General features: G+C 36.9%; 4 protein-coding genes across 6 annotated transcripts; 2 read left to right on the plus strand and 2 right to left on the minus strand.

Annotated features, from left to right (window-relative positions):
* Nucleotides 1-466: 466 nt before the first annotated feature.
* Nucleotides 467-5102, minus strand: LOC121747796 (phosphoribosylaminoimidazole carboxylase, chloroplastic-like). Its single transcript, XM_042141919.1, has 17 exons — nt 4878-5102; nt 4469-4686; nt 3995-4210; nt 3808-3919; nt 3554-3616; nt 3291-3429; nt 2999-3054; nt 2832-2905; nt 2582-2729; nt 2304-2477; nt 2071-2158; nt 1856-1972; nt 1679-1776; nt 1457-1574; nt 1280-1374; nt 992-1098; nt 467-876 (listed from the first exon to the last, which is right to left on the minus strand). Exons 2-17 carry the CDS (start codon nt 4666-4668, stop codon nt 783-785), a joined length of 1899 nt encoding a protein of 632 aa, XP_041997853.1. The 5' UTR covers nt 4669-4686; nt 4878-5102; the 3' UTR covers nt 467-782.
* Nucleotides 5103-6162: 1060 nt separating this feature from the next.
* Nucleotides 6163-7617, plus strand: LOC121747799 (probable small nuclear ribonucleoprotein G). The gene is made up of 4 exons (XM_042141921.1): nt 6163-6303; nt 6384-6406; nt 7151-7272; nt 7376-7617. The coding sequence occupies exons 1-4, from the start codon at nt 6269-6271 to the stop codon at nt 7436-7438; spliced, it is 243 nt and encodes an 80-aa protein (XP_041997855.1). The 5' UTR covers nt 6163-6268; the 3' UTR covers nt 7439-7617.
* Nucleotides 7618-7619: 2 nt separating this feature from the next.
* On the minus strand, nt 7620-12967 carry LOC121747797 (signal recognition particle 54 kDa protein, chloroplastic-like). The gene is made up of 15 exons (XM_042141920.1): nt 12757-12967; nt 12528-12663; nt 11892-11959; nt 11712-11813; nt 11408-11560; nt 11221-11298; nt 10486-10611; nt 10314-10416; nt 9855-9955; nt 9402-9539; nt 9165-9308; nt 8713-8788; nt 8269-8354; nt 8051-8179; nt 7620-7919 (listed from the first exon to the last, which is right to left on the minus strand). The coding sequence occupies exons 1-15, from the start codon at nt 12910-12912 to the stop codon at nt 7815-7817; spliced, it is 1701 nt and encodes a 566-aa protein (XP_041997854.1). The 5' UTR covers nt 12913-12967; the 3' UTR covers nt 7620-7814.
* Nucleotides 12968-13619: 652 nt separating this feature from the next.
* LOC121748401 (heterogeneous nuclear ribonucleoprotein Q-like) lies at nt 13620-18664 on the plus strand. 3 transcript variants are annotated; one of them, XM_042142730.1, is made up of 9 exons: nt 13620-13772; nt 15209-15643; nt 15719-15835; nt 15961-16101; nt 16228-16398; nt 16882-17089; nt 17201-17373; nt 18177-18262; nt 18354-18664. In XM_042142730.1, exons 2-9 carry the CDS (start codon nt 15245-15247, stop codon nt 18496-18498), a joined length of 1440 nt encoding a protein of 479 aa, XP_041998664.1. In that variant the 5' UTR covers nt 13620-13772; nt 15209-15244; the 3' UTR covers nt 18499-18664. The 3 variants fall into 3 exon arrangements, with proteins under 3 accessions (XP_041998664.1, XP_041998663.1, XP_041998662.1); XM_042142729.1 differs by having other exon boundaries at nt 13633-13772; nt 14622-15643; XM_042142728.1 differs by having other exon boundaries at nt 13676-15643.
* Nucleotides 18665-19747: the final 1083 nt, after the last annotated feature.

Here is a 19747-nt window from a genome sequence, read left to right on the forward strand (position 1 = left end):
ATTTGTGTGACAAAGGATAAGCTACAAGTGAAGACATAAGCAGCAGGCTACCATCTCATATCATGTCAAGAAAATAATGTGTTATGCTACCAAGTTTTAATAAATAAATTGTCAGAAATATTACAAAGCTTGTACTATTATACTAGCAGTATTAGCACTGAACCCGGCCCGAATATACAAACAGGACTCACATCCACTTTTTCATATTCCGACCGCGAGAGTCAGGTTACAATTCCGACCCTAGTTGAAGATTAACCACCGGTCCGGTTATAACTGCGCACGTCTAACTAAATCGTTTCATTTATATTAAGTTATAAAATTAAGTATATACAAACAGGACTCACATCCATTTTTTTCATATTTTTAAAACACGCGACAAGTCAAAGGGAGTATCTATAATATTAAATAATATATCTTCCGAGGCTCGTTAAAATAAGAGTAATTTGTGTGCAAAATTTCATATTGCTAAGTGAAAAATTGTTTTGATTCAATACTAACATCCTCACTTTGTTTACTTCAATCAACATAGGTTAAATTAAAAATGACTCTAATTCTACATCTGTAAGTAGCAACAAGTTGTCAACACAACACACATACACCCTCTCCAAAATATCTCACCTTTGTTGACATGTATCAAAAGTCATTAGTTGAGACTACTACCATTCTATCTACTTCAGCATCACCATAAGTTATGTTTTTAAGTAATGCATCATTCATTTCTCAAGAATTGTTGATTGGCGTTACCTAGCTGCTCGGAAAAAATGCTATCGATGTTGGAATCTTCATGAATTGAGGTAGTCCTCCCACCCACCTTTTTCCAGCTTATCATCCTTGACCAAAACCTCATCTCTTCTATCTTCTTGATACTGTGCCATCCTATAAGGATGGAAAAAGAGTCACTCCATTAGCAAACACCAGATATGTAACTTTGGCTGGGTTAGGAAAGGGAGCATTGATGCTATCTATAACAGACGAGACGAGATAGCCCCACCTTGCTTGCAAATCAAAGTCACTGATTCCTAGTAACCTTACTGCTAGCAGACCAGCATTGGTTGCATTGTTTATTGCTACTGTGGCAACCGGGACTCCCCTTGGCATCTGAAAAGAGATATGAGCTCGAGTTAGGTCATTTTGGTAAGGCCCTTTTCGAATGGAAAATACAATTACGATCAGATAGTAGCAATGTAGCATAATATGATTTTTCGAAAAACTACTCTTTCAATCCTAAAGAATCCAAGCAATTGCCAAAGGCTAACCAAAAAGAAGGAAACAGTTATACCTGTACAATGGACAAGAGAGAGTCGAGTCCGTCTAATGTAGATGCACGGACAGGAACACCAATTACAGGCAAGGGGGTCAAAGCAGCTACCATGCCTGATCCCGTGCACAATGTTCAAAGCGTGTACACTTATATATATGTGGTTAAATAAGAATATCATTCTCAAATATTTCCTACCTGGCAAGTGAGCTGCACCTCCAGCACCTGCAATGATGACCTGGATACCACGCTCCCGAGCAGATGAAGCATAGGAAAACATCATTTCAGGGGTCCGGTGAGCTGAGACTATTCTTACCTATAAATCGGAAACTAATTTGAAGGGGGAAATGTGTCTACATTGTGAAGAAACTGGTCTTCAAGCCAGAAATAGAAACCACAGAATGGAGAAAATGTAATAACCTCCGCTGGCACGTTAAACTCGCTCAAAATCTTAGCAGCGTCCTTCATGACAGGGAGGTCAGAGTCAGAGCCCATTATAATTCCAACACGAGGAGCAGCTGCAATAGTAAGAATTTGTTGATTATACCCAAAAATCATCACCCAAACAAATGTGCACAGGGCGGTGAAATCTGTGACCTGCAGGCTCGTCTTGTTTTGATTCTTCTTCCAATATGGAATGCAGTCGTGTTTCGAGAAGGCCCATAGAAGAGCCAACGAGGGTGATGTGGCCCATCTTTCTTTGTTTCCTCATGCCTAAACATTTGAAATAATGAAATGTTACTATAGTAAGTATAGGGCAAACACAAAACACACAAGTATGACGTACAAATCTGGCTAAAGTGTTCACAAACCTGGTTTGTCATACCAGTGGACCGTCGCACCGGGAATCCTCAATGCCCTTCCAATAAGTTGATTAGCAAGAAGAAAACCAGCTTCTCCCTGCAACCAAATTTGGTAAAGCCCACTAAAAACTGACAATGCAGGGGGTGGGGGTTACAGCCTACGAATTCTGGAATATTCTGACATTTTAAGATTATTGATCATTCCATCACTATAACCACATCTACTGAAAGAGTATATCTACCTCATCTTCACCAAGTATATTATACATGATAGCCGCTGGAACTTTCATTGATGGATCACCAAGTGGAAGTCCAACAACAGCTCTAAGATGCTGCTCGTATTGTGAGGTAAAACAAGACTCGATTGTATGGTGTCCACTATTGTGAGGTCTGGGAGCCACTTCATTCAGCAAGATCTGAGAGAACGAAAGATGATTACAAAAAACTCAGAAGCGACATGTTGTCTAGATGTTCATATCAAGATAAGTGTCCAATGCAGATGGAAGATCAGTGTACAAACCTGACCATCGGCTGTCAAAAACAACTCAACTGCAAAAATACCAGCACCTTCCAATGAACTTACAGCCTTGTATGCAACTTCAGTTGCAAGTTTCAGAAACTTCCAAGATACATTGGCAGGTGATTTGACAATGTGACAGATGTTCTCCCTGCACATAGAAATAGTAAAGTTTCCCAAGCATTTATACCTTAATGAACATAAAAAATAATATTTCAATTTTAAGAAAATCAAAATAGAAATACTAGCTCACCTGTGAATAGTTTCAACAACAGGATAGCATAGAACAGAACCATCTCTTCCTCTTGCCACAACAACAGAAAGTTCCTGTGTTGGACGAACATAAAATATTTAATCATTTTGTCAATAGTCTAAACCATATAACATCTCTAAGAAAGTATGTAGTCAGAATAAGCTAACCTTTATGAATGGTGCCCATTTCTCAATATATAAACCACGAGCATATCCTCCTAGTGCTGAAAATGGATAACAGCCAAATTTGATATAATTATCAGCAACAAAATGTGTAGTTCTATTTAACAGTTCTAAGCATGAAATTCCTAGTTTCTGCTTGTCTTCCAAGTATCTATCATACAAGCCCAAAGATAAAAGCATGTAGAATAGAACATAATTCATGAAGGAAGCAGAGTACGTAATTTAACTAGTATAGCCAACATGCCAAAACAGAAAATTCATATTGCCTATTGGATACCATTTACTGCTGAAGAAATCTCATCTTCATTTTTAGCAACAGCATTGCCTCGTCCATCATAAGCCAGCCTTCTGCTCTTAATCATAAGAGGATAACCAAATAGTTCTGCTGCTCTTTTAGCACCTTCAAGATCATCTATCTGCACAGATATTTTCCATGGCACGATTTATATGTTGGAAAATAGTAACTTTAACTTATTTGTTATTTTAAGTTATTATTCAACTTAAACTTTGGTGTACAATTTATCTGCTGATCTGAATTACCTGCATGAACTTAGGCAGTGGAATTCCATGTTCAGAAAAATGTACCTTCTGAAGGTACTTATCCTGTTCCAAGAGGCGTTACTCAAAGTATAAGTGATCATACAGAGAATAGGGCTGCAAAACCCATAATATACTGCTTTCTAGTAGATTAATCCCACATATAGATAGCATCATGTGTATCGAACATACATTCCTAAGGATTATTTTATGTTAATTACAGCTTCAGTCTACGGTGCTATGGAAGAGAGTAAAACCTGGATGATTCGAATAGTTGAAGCTTTAGGCTGGCAATCCACGCCTTTTTGTTCAAGCTTCTCCAGAGTTGCAGCATCCACGTGCTCAATTTCAACTGTTAACACCCCACATCTACAACCTTTTCCAAATTAGTAGTATAGCAAACATTACTTTCGCATTAAAAGTAAAACAGCATAGAATCCAAACCTTTTGGCAAATGCTTCAACTGTAGCACTATCATCATAGCTTCCCACCATATGATGATGGCATAAATTACTAGCTGGACAGTTCTCCATCGGGTCTAGTATGACCACCTTTATCGCCAACTGAGAAGCTGCTTCGCATAACATACGACCAAGTTGCCCTCCACCAAGAACGCCCACAACCGTTTCTGACAACCCATGGACTGGTACCTCAGTGCTACTGAAAATCAAATACAGTGTAAATCAAATTAGCAGCACTTTGAATGGTAAACACAAGTCCTTCAAATTGTAATAGCATACCACATATTGCAGCACAGATAACAAGCATCTAATAATAAAAAATAAATTTGGAATTCAACAAAATACATTAAGCTTGAAAAATTACCAATTGCACCAAACAAAGCCTAGACATTTGGAAAAATTCATATTTCATAGGGCAACAGAAGCAGGGAAAAGAGAATAAATTCTACTACATTACCTAGTAGAAGCTTCCAAAGAAGCTCTGCAATGAGCTGGAGGAGCTCTGAGCGATGAATTCTTCAATGACTGCATGCCAAAGTTCATTGGAACAAAACAGCTCCTGTAAACTGCAACTTTCTTAGGATTGAAGAAAGCTAATGAAGTTGTAGCCGGCCTGATTGCCAGTGAGCTTTCAGATAACGCGTTCAGGCCATGCATTGTCTATCCAAACTCAAACTGCAGATTTTCCACCAAAAAAATGATAGTATTTTGTAAGATGTTGATCAATCGAGTTCTACAGCAGATGGAATTTGCTGATAGTTGAAGAATATGAATGGAATTGAACAGGCAATGTATTGATAGTGATGAATTGAAGATTAGATAAACTTGCAGAGCTCTACGAACTACTGAGCCAAATCTCTCGGTACCTATCTCCCGCAGAGTAGAGCTGTTGGCTCAATCTCTTTAAAGTTAATTACTTGTTGTTACAGCTAGCAATGAGCTTTTATCACCCCTTCTCGAATTGTATTGCAGTACGGCGTCGCCGGCGTGAATACCGGAGAGGAGGAGGAGGCGTCGCCGGTGAGAAGACCGGAGAGGAGGCGGCTTTTATTAGCTTGGAGAGATTCTAGACAGAGTAGGTTTAGACATTTACTCCCACTTGTTTAGATTTATTTGATTTAATATTCCATTCAACTAATTAATATGATAACCCAAAATAAGTAAAAAATACCAATAATAAAAAATGGTATTTTTTCTGTTTAGATTAAGTTGAGTGGCATTCATTTTTTAGATGTCCTAATAAAGTTGAGTCATTACCTTTTTTATTAAAAAAAATCTAATTACTCTTACTTTATTCCATCACCTACTTTATTTTATTACTCATACTTTATTTTATTATCATTTAATTCATTCAACACAATTTTTTAATATCCTTATCTAGAAAAATGACTCAATTTAATTTAGACGGAGATAGTAATATATTTTTATGGGATGGATGAAATATTAAACTTAGAGGATGAGGCGTCGGCTTCAGCTTGTTTAGGTTTTGCACGTGCATGTGTTGCATTGATAAATTCAGAATCATAGCCTAATAGATTTTTTTTTATGGGAGAGTTGAGAAATTATCAAAGTTATGATATTGAAAATGGTGGAATTACTTAGAATTTGACCAAACATCATACTATATTTTTTAATAATTTGTCCTATCATAATATTTTTCATGTTTCATAAAAATATAGATTTTTTACATCTTGAGTCGTCTTATAAAAATTAGCCTATTTTATTTCAGGTAACTTCTTTATCTTCTAGTAAGGTGGGTCATATTATTCATTAATAATACTGTAAATTTTTTTTTTTATCAATTGTGCACTAAAATCTGTGTCACGGACAAAGTAAAGTACTCCCTCCGTCCCATAATAAATGACACACTTATGGATTGACACGAGATTTTAGGTGATGTTGTTTTGTGCGTTAGGTGGAGAGAGAAAATAATATATTTATATTAATGTGAGAGAGAGTTTTTTACAAAAAAGAAAATATAATATCTTTTATGGGATAAACTAAAAAGGAAAGTATGACATCTATTATGGGACGGATGAAGTATTTTGGATTTCGGATATTTTTCTCACCCATTGACCTGCAATTGGAATGGCCCAAGGAGGCCCAAATTATTTAACCCCGCACAATGAGAGGCCCAAATCGGGTTTTCATTAAAAACTCCAATTTCCACCCAATTTTCTAGGGTTTTCCAATTTGAGCTGCAACAGAACTTCGACTGTCACTGAATTGCATTCTCGCTTCACTCCAAGTTTCCGCCATGAGCAGATCAGGACAGCCGCCGGATCTCAAGAAGTAAGCATCGTGTTTATTATCTCTCTCTCTGTCTGTGTTTCTTTTGAAATATTCGTTGACATTTCATTTTCGTACGACAGGTACATGGATAAGAAGCTGCAGAGTGAGTTTCTCTTGTTCCTATTTGTCAATTCTCTTCTTAAATATGGTGCAAATGTATCGTTTATATACGTATATTTTGAAAATGATATTTCATTAAGTTAGTTTTGTGGACTCTATGCTTCAAATCATGTTTAAATTCATAGTGTAGCATGTTTTTCTCTCTCACCGTATTGGATTGTTGGGAAATTTGTCTGATGTTGATGCTTATTGATGAGAAATGAATCGGTTCTTGATTTGGATTTGAAGCATAGTTTATCAGTTATTTTGTTTTATGTGATTACCACGCCCATCCATGAATTAGTTTTTAAAATAAGCCAATCTCTCTTTCACTGTATCTGATTCTATTTTTAAAAGTGAGTTGATTTCGTAGTTGGATAATCCAGTACATATGTTATAGGAACTTAATTGTGTGTTCCTGAATCTTCAAATTGCAGTCAGTGTTTAGATTGAAGCTGTTTGTTTTACTATTGTTTTAATTTTTTTTAAGTATGTGGAGTAACTTGAATTACAAAAAATGATTATGCTTGCTGATTGTGTTTAGTGAGTTATTGAAGTTTGCTCCATCTTGAAATCCAAGAATGCTAAATGTCTCTCACGAATAATAAACTTTACATTTTTTGAGATCTAAACATTATTTAGTTCTAGCTTAGCATGCTACTGAATGACTTCCTTGTGCCTGTGTGTCTGCGTGTTTTAATTGACCGTTGTCCACCTCATTGAAGTGTGAAAATCTGTCTTCCTCCAGTCAAGCTTAATGCCAACCGTATGGTGGTTGGAACCCTTCGTGGCTTCGATCAGTTTATGAACCTGGTGGTGGACAACACCGTTGAAGTAAATGGAAATGAAAAAACTGATATCGGCATGGTGGTGAGTATTTGATTCGTCACGTGCTTTAGTCCCATACATTTTTGCTGAATTGCTATGCTTAAACTCTTGATTTGTTATTTTTTTGTTGTTTTGTTTACTGCAGGTCATCAGGGGAAACAGTGTGGTCACCGTTGAAGCTCTTGAGCCAGTCGCTAGAGCACAATGATTGTACATGTCTATGCCTCTGAGCTTTCTCGTTTAGCGTTGAATCTGTATTTTTTGTTCTCATGTTATGTGGTGACAGGTAATATCAATTGGGTAGTTTTAGATTGATAAACATTACCTCATCTGTACCCAGCTTGATGCCTCTAATTCTATGCAAATTGTTGATTTTGATTTGGCTCATGTTAAGCTACCCCAGATTTATATTATAAGTATTAGTAAAAGTTACTAGTTTACACAAGTCAATCTATCCCAAATTTGCAATGATCCTACCTACTTTCATGCATATAAAATTCATTAATGAAAGCAGAATTTTCGACTAATAGTAGGCTGGTAGCGGACTTTGTGGATGAATGATTGAATTTAAAACGAAGAGTTGTTTAGTTCTTAGCCCCAAAACCGCGAGGACTAGGCCGTGCACCCGAGTCTGCAAATTGCTTCCTTGATTCTGCTTTTTTCTTTCGCCTTCCGGTACCAGGGGGAGCCTGAAAGTTAGGAGAAAAGGTCATCCACACATCACGAGAAATAAGAGAAGCTGTGGGAATCAAAATTGAGTTCCAGGAAGTAAAAGCATAGCGAAAAAAGGAAACAAATAAAGCAAACAAAACATGATCACCTTCTGTTCTTCTTCCCTCATGGCCTCTTCAAGATTGCTCATTGTAGGAAGTGACCCACCTTCCATAATACCCATCAACTTCTTCATTCGTGCGCGCATTTGGAAAATTTGAGCAATAAGTTGACTCACCTGAAAATGGATAAAAATATGAGTCACAACAAAATGTGTATGTGATAGAGATACCATTTATATCTATCAACTTATCCTTCTATATATACCTGTTGCTCTGTTTTCCCAGATTCTCGAGCGATTCGCTTCCTCCTTTCAGGCGATTCTGCCAATAGTTCTGGTTTTTCCCTTTCCTCTGCATTGAGATGCAGACAACATTAATTTTAATAGAAGGTAGCTTCATTCATGAGCGCAACACGAGGATTTAGAAAGATGCTGAAGTTTCAATTATCTGAAAATTGAACATTTCTTAATAGACACATAAATCAGCCAAGAATCTCTATTCCTTTTTATTACCGTGAAAAATATAAGTTGCTTGTAAGAAACTATGCGATATTTTTGCACCCTGATGTTGAGCATATCAAAAAGAGGATATTGGACGAAAAAATGTAAACATTATTATATCAGATATTAATCATACTCCTTATATTTAATCATACTATCATCCAGGATAAGTTGTTAGGTCTTGGTAAACTGAAGAGAAGGGAAAGTACCTGGGGTCATTACTTCAATCATAGACTCCATTAATTGCACATTCTTCTCTGCCTCTCGAATTTGTGCAGGACTAACCTGTTTGAATACCATGATTTTGGAGATTAATTATGATCTAAATTGCCTAGTAGAAACTTATATCTTTAAATTTGATGAACATGGATAAATATTTACTGGACTGTCTCACTTGCTTCCAAGTAACCTTAGAGAATCAGCTTCACCAATTGCTATTAAAGAACAATCAACAAACTAGGGTCCAGGTGGGAGGGAAGAGATGGAATTCATTTTCAGTTATAGTACTGTGAATGACAATTATTACTACTAATATTATTGTTTAATCATTTTCCGGGGACTTAGTGTTAAGCAAGATTCTATGCCCTGAAAAAGTTCTGCTTGTTTGAGAATACTGTCGTGACTCACGAGCACATAACCCCGCAAACATCAGGTTTTATACCTTTCCCATGCCTGGAATCATTCCAATAACACGAGACATTGAGCCCATCTGTGCGACTGCACGAGTTTGCTTCAGGAAGTCGTTGAAATCAAATTTTGCACTCATTATCTTCTTCTGCAAGTCTTCCGCCTCTTCTTGTTGCATCTACTCAATATATCAGAACTTGCATCATAATTTTGCACTAAATATAAGACATACATGTATTACAATTCAGATGATGGGGATTATGGCACGCACAACTTCTTTGGCTTTCTCCACAAAAGATAAAACATCACCCATTCCTAAGATACGTCCTGCCATGCGATCTGGATAGAAAGGTTCAAGGTCTTCCATACGCTCCCCCCTTCCTACGAGCTTGATTGGCTTCCCCGATACCTATGTCAGGTCCAATTCCCCATGGCTAATTAAAATTGTAAACCAATCAACATTATCCAAGTACTCTTGCATCAGTTTACACAGAGTATTTAAAAATGAATAGTGTAAGAACATCTCTAGACAACAAGTTGCAAAATCCAGGCTGATAATTTATACATACAAGAACATTCTGTTGATATTCATAATCATGAAATATGCTCAAAACCCTCTCCTGCTTTTATGCTTTAATGTTCGAGAGGTGTAAATCCAAGACATTTGTATTACTAAAAAATTACAATATGTGGAAGGAAACTTCATGAGTTAGAGATGTCTGACCTCTTTTACACTCAAGGCTGCTCCGCCTCTAGAGTCTCCATCTAGCTTTGTCAAAATGGCACCAGTAATTCCGATTTCAACATTGAACGTTGTAACCAATGCTGAAGAACAGGAAAGGAAACTATGAGTGAAGTATTTTTTTTCTTCTTATATTAGGAAATGCTTCATTTGCCCACTTAGGTAACTGTTTAACCATTGGTTACTATCAGCATGTTATGGAGAAAGCACAAGCTCTAAGATGAGAGTTCATGAGGGAAATTGAGATAGATGAGTAGTGTTCATAGCTCAAGGATTGCTGTAATATTTCTGGAAAGAAGCATGAAACTCTAGCCTTGAAACAGCTCAATTAATATACATAGGGATAATAAGTATATGTTAAAGCATGCTTCTAATGGAAGGGTCTTCTCGACTTTTAACAAAGCCATAAGTCCTGTTAAAGACTATGTGAAACATATATACCAGCAGCCTCTTGCCCAGTCATTGCATCCACAACAAGCAAAACCTCAGTGGGATTTAGTACTTTTTTTACATCTTTCAGTTCACCCATCATAGCTGTATCTATCTGAAGAGAAAAAGAGTACTTGGTCATATGTTCAAATTCTCATGGCTAAAGAAAGAGCTGGAGCCTTACCTGAAGTCTTCCAGCAGTATCCATTATAACTACATCTACATTCTTCTTCCTGGCCTCTGCCAAACCTTGCCTTGCTATTTCTGCAGGTTTAACGTCTGTTCCAGCAGCATAAACTGGAACTCCGACCTACTCAAAGCTTATACGTCAGTGAATGAAGTCAGGAGAATAATTATAAAGATAAGAGACAACAGATCAATCTACCTCAAGATACATTATTGAATATAAGTAGCAATGTGTTACAGAATTATCATCTATGATAAGACACATTTTCGCATACTTAAGACATTCACCCAAAACACTAAACAGAATCATTACCAACTAGATAGACTCTCTCAGATGCCTGTGGTAGGCCTGCAATATAGGCTTTGCCTGGAAACTCTCCAAACAGTTCATACACATCTTTGTGAGTGAGAAAAACTGACCAAACTAAGATACTAACAAATATCTTCTTGAACCATGTATAACAATGAATCAAGAGTTTGTGCCAAGACACATCATAATTCTTAGGTTTTTGCATGTGCATGCCTAACTTCACTTAGGGTAAGCTTGTAAATTAACCAAAGATTTTAATTGCAATAATTATTGCTTGGCTGGCGAACTATATGGGGCTGGCATTTATTTTAAACTATATTATCACATAAAATATGATGCAATGATGACATATATTATTGGCAAAGAATTTAACACTAACACTTGAATCTTAAACTGGGAAAGAAGCTACTTCCAGAAAACTACCCGTTCGCCCAGAATAACCAGCTGGTCGATAGCAGCAGGTCTGTAAACATCCCCAGCAATTAGCATGCAACTCTTCCCCTGTTGATCATATCATTATAGCTCAAGCAAGGCCAGGTCAAACATTACTTAGTAAAAATTTGGAGGTGGAAGATGTCTGCTAAAAGTGATATGGATTCAAGATGATCACCAGCTTTTTCAGATACAACGCTAGTTTTGCGCTGACAGTAGTCTTTCCAACTCCTTGCAACCCGGCCAACAATATGACACTTGGTTTAGTTTTTGAAAAGACCAGCTCCGAAACTTCTCCTCCCATTAGTTTTACTAGCTCATCACTAACTATCTGCATAGATTAAAAAAATATGGTACTCATTCCAGATTAAGGCCAACTCAGGGAAAAACTTTTACTAGCATCTGTATACTGATTCCTCATTGGAATTTGGAAAACGGAAACGGTTCATATAATTGACCACCAATTACTAGATAACCCATACCTTCACTAATTGCTGATCTGGTCTTACTCCACGGATCAATGCAGTACCAACAGCTTGGTCGCTAACATCCTGAATAAATCTTCTTACAACAGGAAGACTGACCTGCCAACAATGAATAAAACGTATGTGGAATACATATTGGAAATCACAGTGTATTTATCACTCAAAAAACACTGTTACATCTGCTTCCAGAAGAGCTCTCCTAATGTCTCTCATTGGTTCCACAATATTTTCCTTGGTTAAGACCTCTGTATAGTAGAAAATAAGAAACAAATTAAGTGCAACAAAAATGCTGCATATAGGCATAGCTTCATATGGAGAGTTGGAAAGGCACAAAATCAGTCAATATCAAATCATTAGAAACAGTGGAGCTTCTTTCGACATGAGACCTGTAACGCACTACTTTTAGCGGTTGCCAGGATCTAACAGCCACTCCAGTTGTTGTCTTAGACTTCCTACTTGTGACCTAATCTTTTTTATACGTGATGGTGTGTGCATAAACATATAGCTATTGATCCGCATACTTATGCCTCTCATAAACATACAAAGACTAGTTAAAATAACAAGACTAAGAATAGTCTTAAGAAATGAGTTGATGCCAAGTGCAAAGCTCAAGCAATAAACAACATATGGATCCGAGTGCACGACAAATTTACTTCAATCAACATATTTATTTTCTTTATCATGCGAAGATAAGCAACCAATTCCTCCGTTTCTATACACTATACACGATTATTTGATGAAGGCTGGAGCATTCCACTTAAACAGGTAAAAGTAGCACGATCAAATCAGGAAAACACGAAATAAGCGAAAAACCTTCTCCCTTGAGCTTGTTCCAAGCGGATTCTAAGCCGCTCGTGAGCTGCCCAAACATCTCCGCTCTCACAACGCCGCGCATTTCCCTACTCTGAACAGCGCAGCTTCTGGAATTTATCACTCCCCACACCTCTCTCTATATCACCGGAAAAGAAATAAAATTAGGAGAAAATTACAATCGACTGACAATAACGTGAGTCGAGGAAGCTAACGTCGCAGCAAAACCCACCGCAAATGAGTTTCCGGCGGAGAACGAGAGTGATTGCGGCGAGCAGGACCTCCTGGGGAATAGTGAGCTGCGGAGAGGAAATTTTGGGATTTGGAGTGAGGAAGAAGCCGGGAAATGGCGGGAAGAAACGCCTGAGAAGTGGCCGGAGACCTCCATGATAGCACCTTCGAAGAGGGAGATTCTGTTATCCGGTATTTCATCTGCTCAATACTTTATTTTTCTATTCACATATAAAAAATATTGTAGTAGTAATTAAGAAATTAATACTATTAAAAAGTGAATATTAAGTTAAAAATTACTCGTTTCTTATGTTTTACTTCTCTAATCTCCAAAATTCAATTAAAACAATCTTTTAACATGATAAATCATGCATTTATTATTTTTGTTTGAAAGTATTCTTTTTGTTCCGTTATAATTAAACTTGGATTTTTATAAATTTTGTAAAATAAAATATAATACTCATATATCCTGGAGTAGTATTTAAGTTGAACCGCCATTTTATTCTTATATAAAGATGATACTAATAAATATGGATAATATCTTTAACAAAATGGCCAGGAGAGCGCTTGCAGCTTTAAATTCTTTTGCCATTTGTCTCACCTATTGAAGATTTGAAGTATCTACAAATTAGCACGAGAAATAATTACTGGGACTACCGATCGATACCATGGTAATCACCCAAAAAATAAATATGGATAATAATCTCAATTAGGTAATTTCAATTTATTTATTATGCACTTAAATTCAAATACACGCATCTTATAAGAGTTACAGCTGTCAATTTGAAGCACGAAATGACAAAAGCCCACGAAATCACATCCAATGCTAAGAAGAGCAGCAGGGTAAATCCGTAATATCACTACATGCGGGAAAATATCCCCAAATTTCAAAACCCCTAAATTCAGCCAGTCAGAGTCGCTTCTAGGGTTCGTAGATACGGTAAAAAGGATTTAGCTGCCCACTCGAAGAAAACTACAATCTGGGCTTCGAGAGTGAGAAAGTGACGAAATTTGACGGTAGGTTTGGTTTTGTCATGACAATTTATGCGTTTTTAACTTGCGTTATCGGTCACTTGTGGTGAATTTCTTCTCTTCTGTTAATTTCAATTACGCCGTGATCCTTTGTTTGGAGACGAGAGGTTTTTGTTACCATTAGAGTTAGGGTATTCTGCATTTCGGATTTGTGGCGCATTTTGAGCTAGATGCCGCATGAATTTTGTGAATAGATGGAATTAGGGGTTCTGGTGCGCGTACATTGTATATGGAGTTCGTATTCTTGCTCCGGAGGTGTTCAAGATTGTAGATTTGAATGCTAAGCAAAACCTTCGGCTTGGTTTGGTTTCATTTGTTTCCGATACATCCATCCAAAAACAAATGAAGAGTTCATATTTTTAAAATCCCAACCATGTTTTTCAGTTAACATTGAATAGTTATGGTTTGTTTGCTTCACTTTGAATGCCCCTAGGATAAGCATTAGTAATGGTGCACTGTTTTGCGCAGTTCAGTGTTTGGTGGTTTCTGAAATGCGAATGTTTATGTACGAGGAATAACGGCTTCATGGTGTAATTAGAAGGGGTTAAGATAGGTATTGTCTGAATACAAACAAGATAAATATTAGAATAAAAGGATGGTACTTCATCATAATTGGACTATAGTAGATTGTAATGTAAGTTTGAAGTCCCCACGACCATCCACTTGCTGTAGGTCTGTATATGCCTATGCATGGTTTTGCTAATCAAGTTCACATCAAAATATTCAAGGTGTAGTGAATTGTCCTAATACCTAATACGAGAGATGTTTCTGTTAAATGCATTTAAGGTTGCGCATTTGTCACATTTATGGTTCCTGTGCATTATATGGCTGCAGGAAAATTACAGACTGGACATGTGTTCTGGAAGTGATATTAATCTTTTAAGCAATTGGTCATTCTAATTATCCAACCTGTAGCTTTTGACTTATTGGGGATACCTCTTACACCATTCTCTGTTTTTTTCCTATTGGATAAATATGGTCTATCATGATTTTCATTTCCTTTTAAACTGTTTCCCATTTCTAATTACTTGCTCATCCCCTCCTTTTGTTTGTTCATTTGCTTTGAGTGCATTGGTCCTATAAAATTGATATAGACTGAATGTTTGGCCTTGTTCTTTCTTTTCCGGCAATGGTCATTATCTATATTTCAAGATATTCAATGCTTCGTTGGTTTTGTACCTTATTGAGCATCATGCTCCTACAATTGAGCATTCTTTCTTGCCTGTTCTTGCTTGTAGTACATTTTGTCACCCCTTGTTTTAACTTTGTTCACTTTGAAACTCCTCGGAACCATACCTCATGGACCCAATTCAATCAATTTTCTTACTCTGGAGCTCCTTATGCCCTTTCTTTTTGCTATTGCCGATCCACAATTTTCTTCTTTCTTTTGCAAATGTATCTGGCTTCTGCACTTTCCTCAGAGCGGCTATAGAAGTTTGTTTTCTTGGAGATATAAGATGCCAAGAACCAGGGCCAATGCTGCTAAATCTGCTGAACCTGAGAAGCCTGTTGAGGATGAAGAACAGGTTGAACTTGGTGCTGACAATGACATGGATGAGGAGGAAGTTGAGTATGAAGAAGTAGAGGAAGAGGTAGAAGAGGAAGAAGAGGAAGTTGAGGAAGAGGTTGAAGAGGAAGTTGAGGAAGAAGAGGAAGAGGAGGAAAATGATGCACGAAAGGAACCTGATGGTGATGATGAAATGGAAAATGCTGAAGGTGAGGACGTGAAGAGAGGGCATGCCGCACTTCTTGCACTTCCTGAACATGGTTCCGAGGTGTACCTTGGTGGAATTTTGCAAGATACTTCTGAAGATGAACTGAAGCGATTTTGTGAATCAATTGGGGAGGTTACAGAGGTAAATAAGATTAATTTCTGGTAGCAGCTATATATCTGGATTTGTTATTTACATGGACAGGCATGTTATCGACAGGTCAGAATAATGAAGGGAAAGGACTCAACTGAGAACAAGGGTTATGCTTTTGTAACCTTCAGGACCAAAGAATTGGCCAGTAAGGCTATTAAGGAGCTTAACAATAAAGAACTAAAGGTTTGTTAAATAACATGAATTTGACATAATTTGTGCAACTGTTTTGTACCAGGAGAGTGATGGTTGTTGGAAAAGATCATTTCATATTTAAATCTCATTCTGATTCTATTCTGGAAATATTTCAGGGGAAGAGGCTGAAATGCTCTACATCTCAAGCAAAACATAAGCTGTTCATAGGTAATGTGCCCAGGAATTGGAGAGAGGAGGATATCAAGAAGGTTGTAAATAAAGTTGGGCCTGGTGTTGTTGCCGTGGAACTTTTAAAGGTAGGGATGCTTTTTTTATTTTATTTTAACTTTTTTGTTGAAAATTTGTATAAGATGTATGTGTGCGTGGTTAGATATCATATCCAGAAATATTGTAGGTCATCTATGAAACTTATTTTCATACAGGACCCACAAAACTCAAGTCGGAATCGCGGATTTGTGTTCATCGAGTATTACAATCATGCATGTGCTGAGTATGCCAGGCAGAAAATGTCAAATCCAAATTTCAAGCTAGACGATAACTCTCCAACTGTGAGTTGGGCGGATCCTAAAAGTGCAGAATCTTCGTCTTCTCAGGTCTTGGTTATTTGCTAGTATTTCTTTGTAGTGATTATAGTTCATCTATATTCTACATGATATTGTTAGAACTTGTGATAAATTGGATCAATTAGCCTATGAACAACCTCATCATCTCCTGAAAAAATAGTTTTCCTCATCTGGTTCTGGTGCTTCTATTATGTGTACTCTGCCTGTGGAGCTCCACGTTATTGGACTTGTAAATGAATACACAAATATCTCGAAAAAAAAAACTTTTTGTTGATGGCTTTGCAACACAATGAAGGCTTGTCGATATTCATTTTTCCTAGTGGTGCTTTCCAGCCCTTCTTCCGCATAGTCACTTGAATGAGCTTTTTGGTAATTGGTTTCAACGACCAAGAAAAAGTTAATTTAAAAAAATGTCTAAGAGAAACCCTCACTTCAGCTTCTGTTTCTAAATATCTTTGTAGGGTGGCGTGTATAACAAGTTGTTCCAACATTCACTGGTTTCCTGTTGTACAGGTCAAAGCAGTCTATGTGAAGAACTTGCCAAAAGATGTAACCCAGGATCAGCTTAAGGAACTGTTTGAGCATCATGGGAAGATTACAAAAGTTGTTCTTCCCCCAGCCAAACCTGGTCAGGAGAAGAGCCGATATGGCTTTGTTCACTTTGCAGAAAGATCGAGTGCAATGAAAGCTCTGAAGAATACAGAGAAGTATGAGATTGATGGTAAAACTAGTTCCTCCACATTTCTTAGTAATTTGCTCCTCAATAATAAGATTTTTGTTGAGATGATTCTGCTTTCCTAAAATCTTTATCTTTATTTGGCTTGGTTGTCAGGTCAAGTTGTAGAATGCTCGCTTGCGAAGCCACAAGCTGATCAGAAATCTGCTGGGGGTTCGAACTCACAGAAGGGAGCTATATTTCCATCCTATCCACCTAATATGGGATATGGTTTGGTTGGAGCATCTTATGGTTTGGGTGCTGGATATTCGGGTGCAAACTTTGCCCAAGTAAGAAGCCTTTTGTTTTCTTTCACCTGTATTCTCCTTGTGCACATTGAGTTTCTGGCCTTTTGCTTCATTTGTGGTTAAGATCTTAGATCTTAGGTCTGTGAAGCCCCTGATGCAGATCCTACATTTTTGCTTGGGTGTCTTTAAACATGTTACTTTTGGAGTTTGAATGACAGAAGCTGGATGTATTTGACAGAGTTGTGTGATTGATAACTATCAAACTATGTTCACTTGTTTGTGTCAATATTTTGGAGGCATGGTGTGATTTGGGGAAACTCTGGAATCGAAGTGTGATTGTCTTCATTGATGAGCTTTAGTGGGTACTCACTGCCATCAATTTTGTAGGTTTGATTTATGACTGTTCAGTGTAAGAAGATGGGTGATTTTGAGGTGGGTAGGAAAGTAGTAGACAGTTCGACTCATTGATTGAAGTTGTTGTATAGAATTCTTAGAAGTAATTTGTATTGGATGATTTTGTACAGTGCTCCATGAAAACCACCTTACTTTGATAAATGTTCAGTGTTTCATCTTTTGACCTAGCAAACCCTAAACAATTAGCCTAGAACAATTATTCACGTGTAACCTCTTTTTCATGTAATGACTGCGTCAAGGTACTCAATTTCATGCCCATCTAATTCACTGATGAAGATGATTGTTTGTTAATCATTGCAATTTGTTCGCTGGCATCCTCTTCTATATTTCTTTTCATAAGTTGTTATTTTATGAGAATTGTCAAATAATATGTATACTATCTTTGTTACTGTTTATCATTCTACCCTGCTGACAGTGCTTTTGTAATGCAGCCGCCACTGATCTATGGAAGGGGAGGTGCTCCTGGAATGGCCATGATGCCCATGCTTTTGCCTGATGGGAGGATTGGATATGTCATGTAAGTGCAATTAGTTTAGGGTTTTTAATTGCTGGAGTTTCTGATATTTGTTTTACTCATGGATTGTGTTTGTATTGGTTCCCTTTTCTAGGCAACAGCCTGGAGTGCAGCCTCACACCCCACCACCACAGCAAAGAGGCGGCCGTGGCAGTGGGGGAGGCGGAAGTTCAGGCGGGGGAAGACGTGGCCATGGTCATGACAGCGGGCGGGGGCGTAGCCGTTATAATCCTTATTGATTCTGATTTAAATTGGCTTCTGGTGTCTTGTTGTGGTGGAGGAGCATGAATCGTGTAGTCTCTGAATTTATTTATGGATCATGGGAGTGAGTGTCATATTATATTGAATCTGTCATGAGAAGTGAACATGCCAATGCCAATTAATGCAAAAATGTAGTTCAGTGCATAACCTCTCCTTTTTTTTTCCTCTTCAACTCATTTTCAATTTTACGCTAACAAGAAATACTATATTTCGGTCAAAGTTCTTAATTTTAGAAATTAGTGGTAAAAAGACGTATATTTTGCATCCCAAAATGATGTTTGTTACAGCGTGTGTAATAGCAAAATATGTAGTTTATATATAAAGGAAATTAAATTATAATATTAATAAAATAGTAGCATTACACTAATAAATAATAAAGCTAAATAAGTAATGGTAATATTTTTGTTAGGTCACTAGCATGCACGTCGCATAATACAGAAAATGAACCATGTTTGATTTCCACTAAATATATTTGATTCATGGGACATAAGTAGATTATGAAGTGGGGTTTGAGTCAACATTGGTGAGATTAAACAATTAATTATGCAAGTTGAAAATGGAATTGCTCTAATCTCCTATATTATTAGTTTATGTGGAATTCGTGGACCGTTGCCCTCTCTTTAAAAGTTCACTTAAGAAAAGTACCACGGTCTTGGTATTTTATTTTTGCTAAAAATTGATAATAAATAAATAATACTCCGTGTATATGCATGCATACCGAGTCACCTACTATTGAAAAAAGAATGCAGTATCTATTTATATCAAAATTAAAATAATTTTTACATTTTTATTAATGAATACTTTAACAAATTACTAAGAATGAAACTGTACCTACAATGTAATGATGTATAGAACAAATTTGTAAGAATTACCATGACCACAATTCATATTTACTACTAATTTATTTTTAAAAATTTCCCATGTAATCACTTTGCAGCTTACATAGCTTCTGCTAAATCGGTTACTACTCTATTTGATAAACAAAAATTGTACAATAATCTGATAAAATCAAAACTTTAATAAGTACATTAACCACCAAAAATATTTTACCTAAAAAAGTTCTACAATAAAGATTAAAGACTATTATTGTTAGATGTGAATGGTGACATAAATATCCCAACTTGTGTTTCATATATGCCACATGCTACTAACACTAATATACTAGGGTCACAAAATTTAAGGGAATAGCTTATATACAACCAATTAGATGAGATCTTTTTTTTCATA

The sequence above is a fragment of the Salvia splendens genome, chromosome 9 (genome assembly GCF_004379255.2).
Source record: "Salvia splendens isolate huo1 chromosome 9, SspV2, whole genome shotgun sequence".
Classification (NCBI taxonomy): Eukaryota; Viridiplantae; Streptophyta; class Magnoliopsida; order Lamiales; family Lamiaceae; genus Salvia; species Salvia splendens.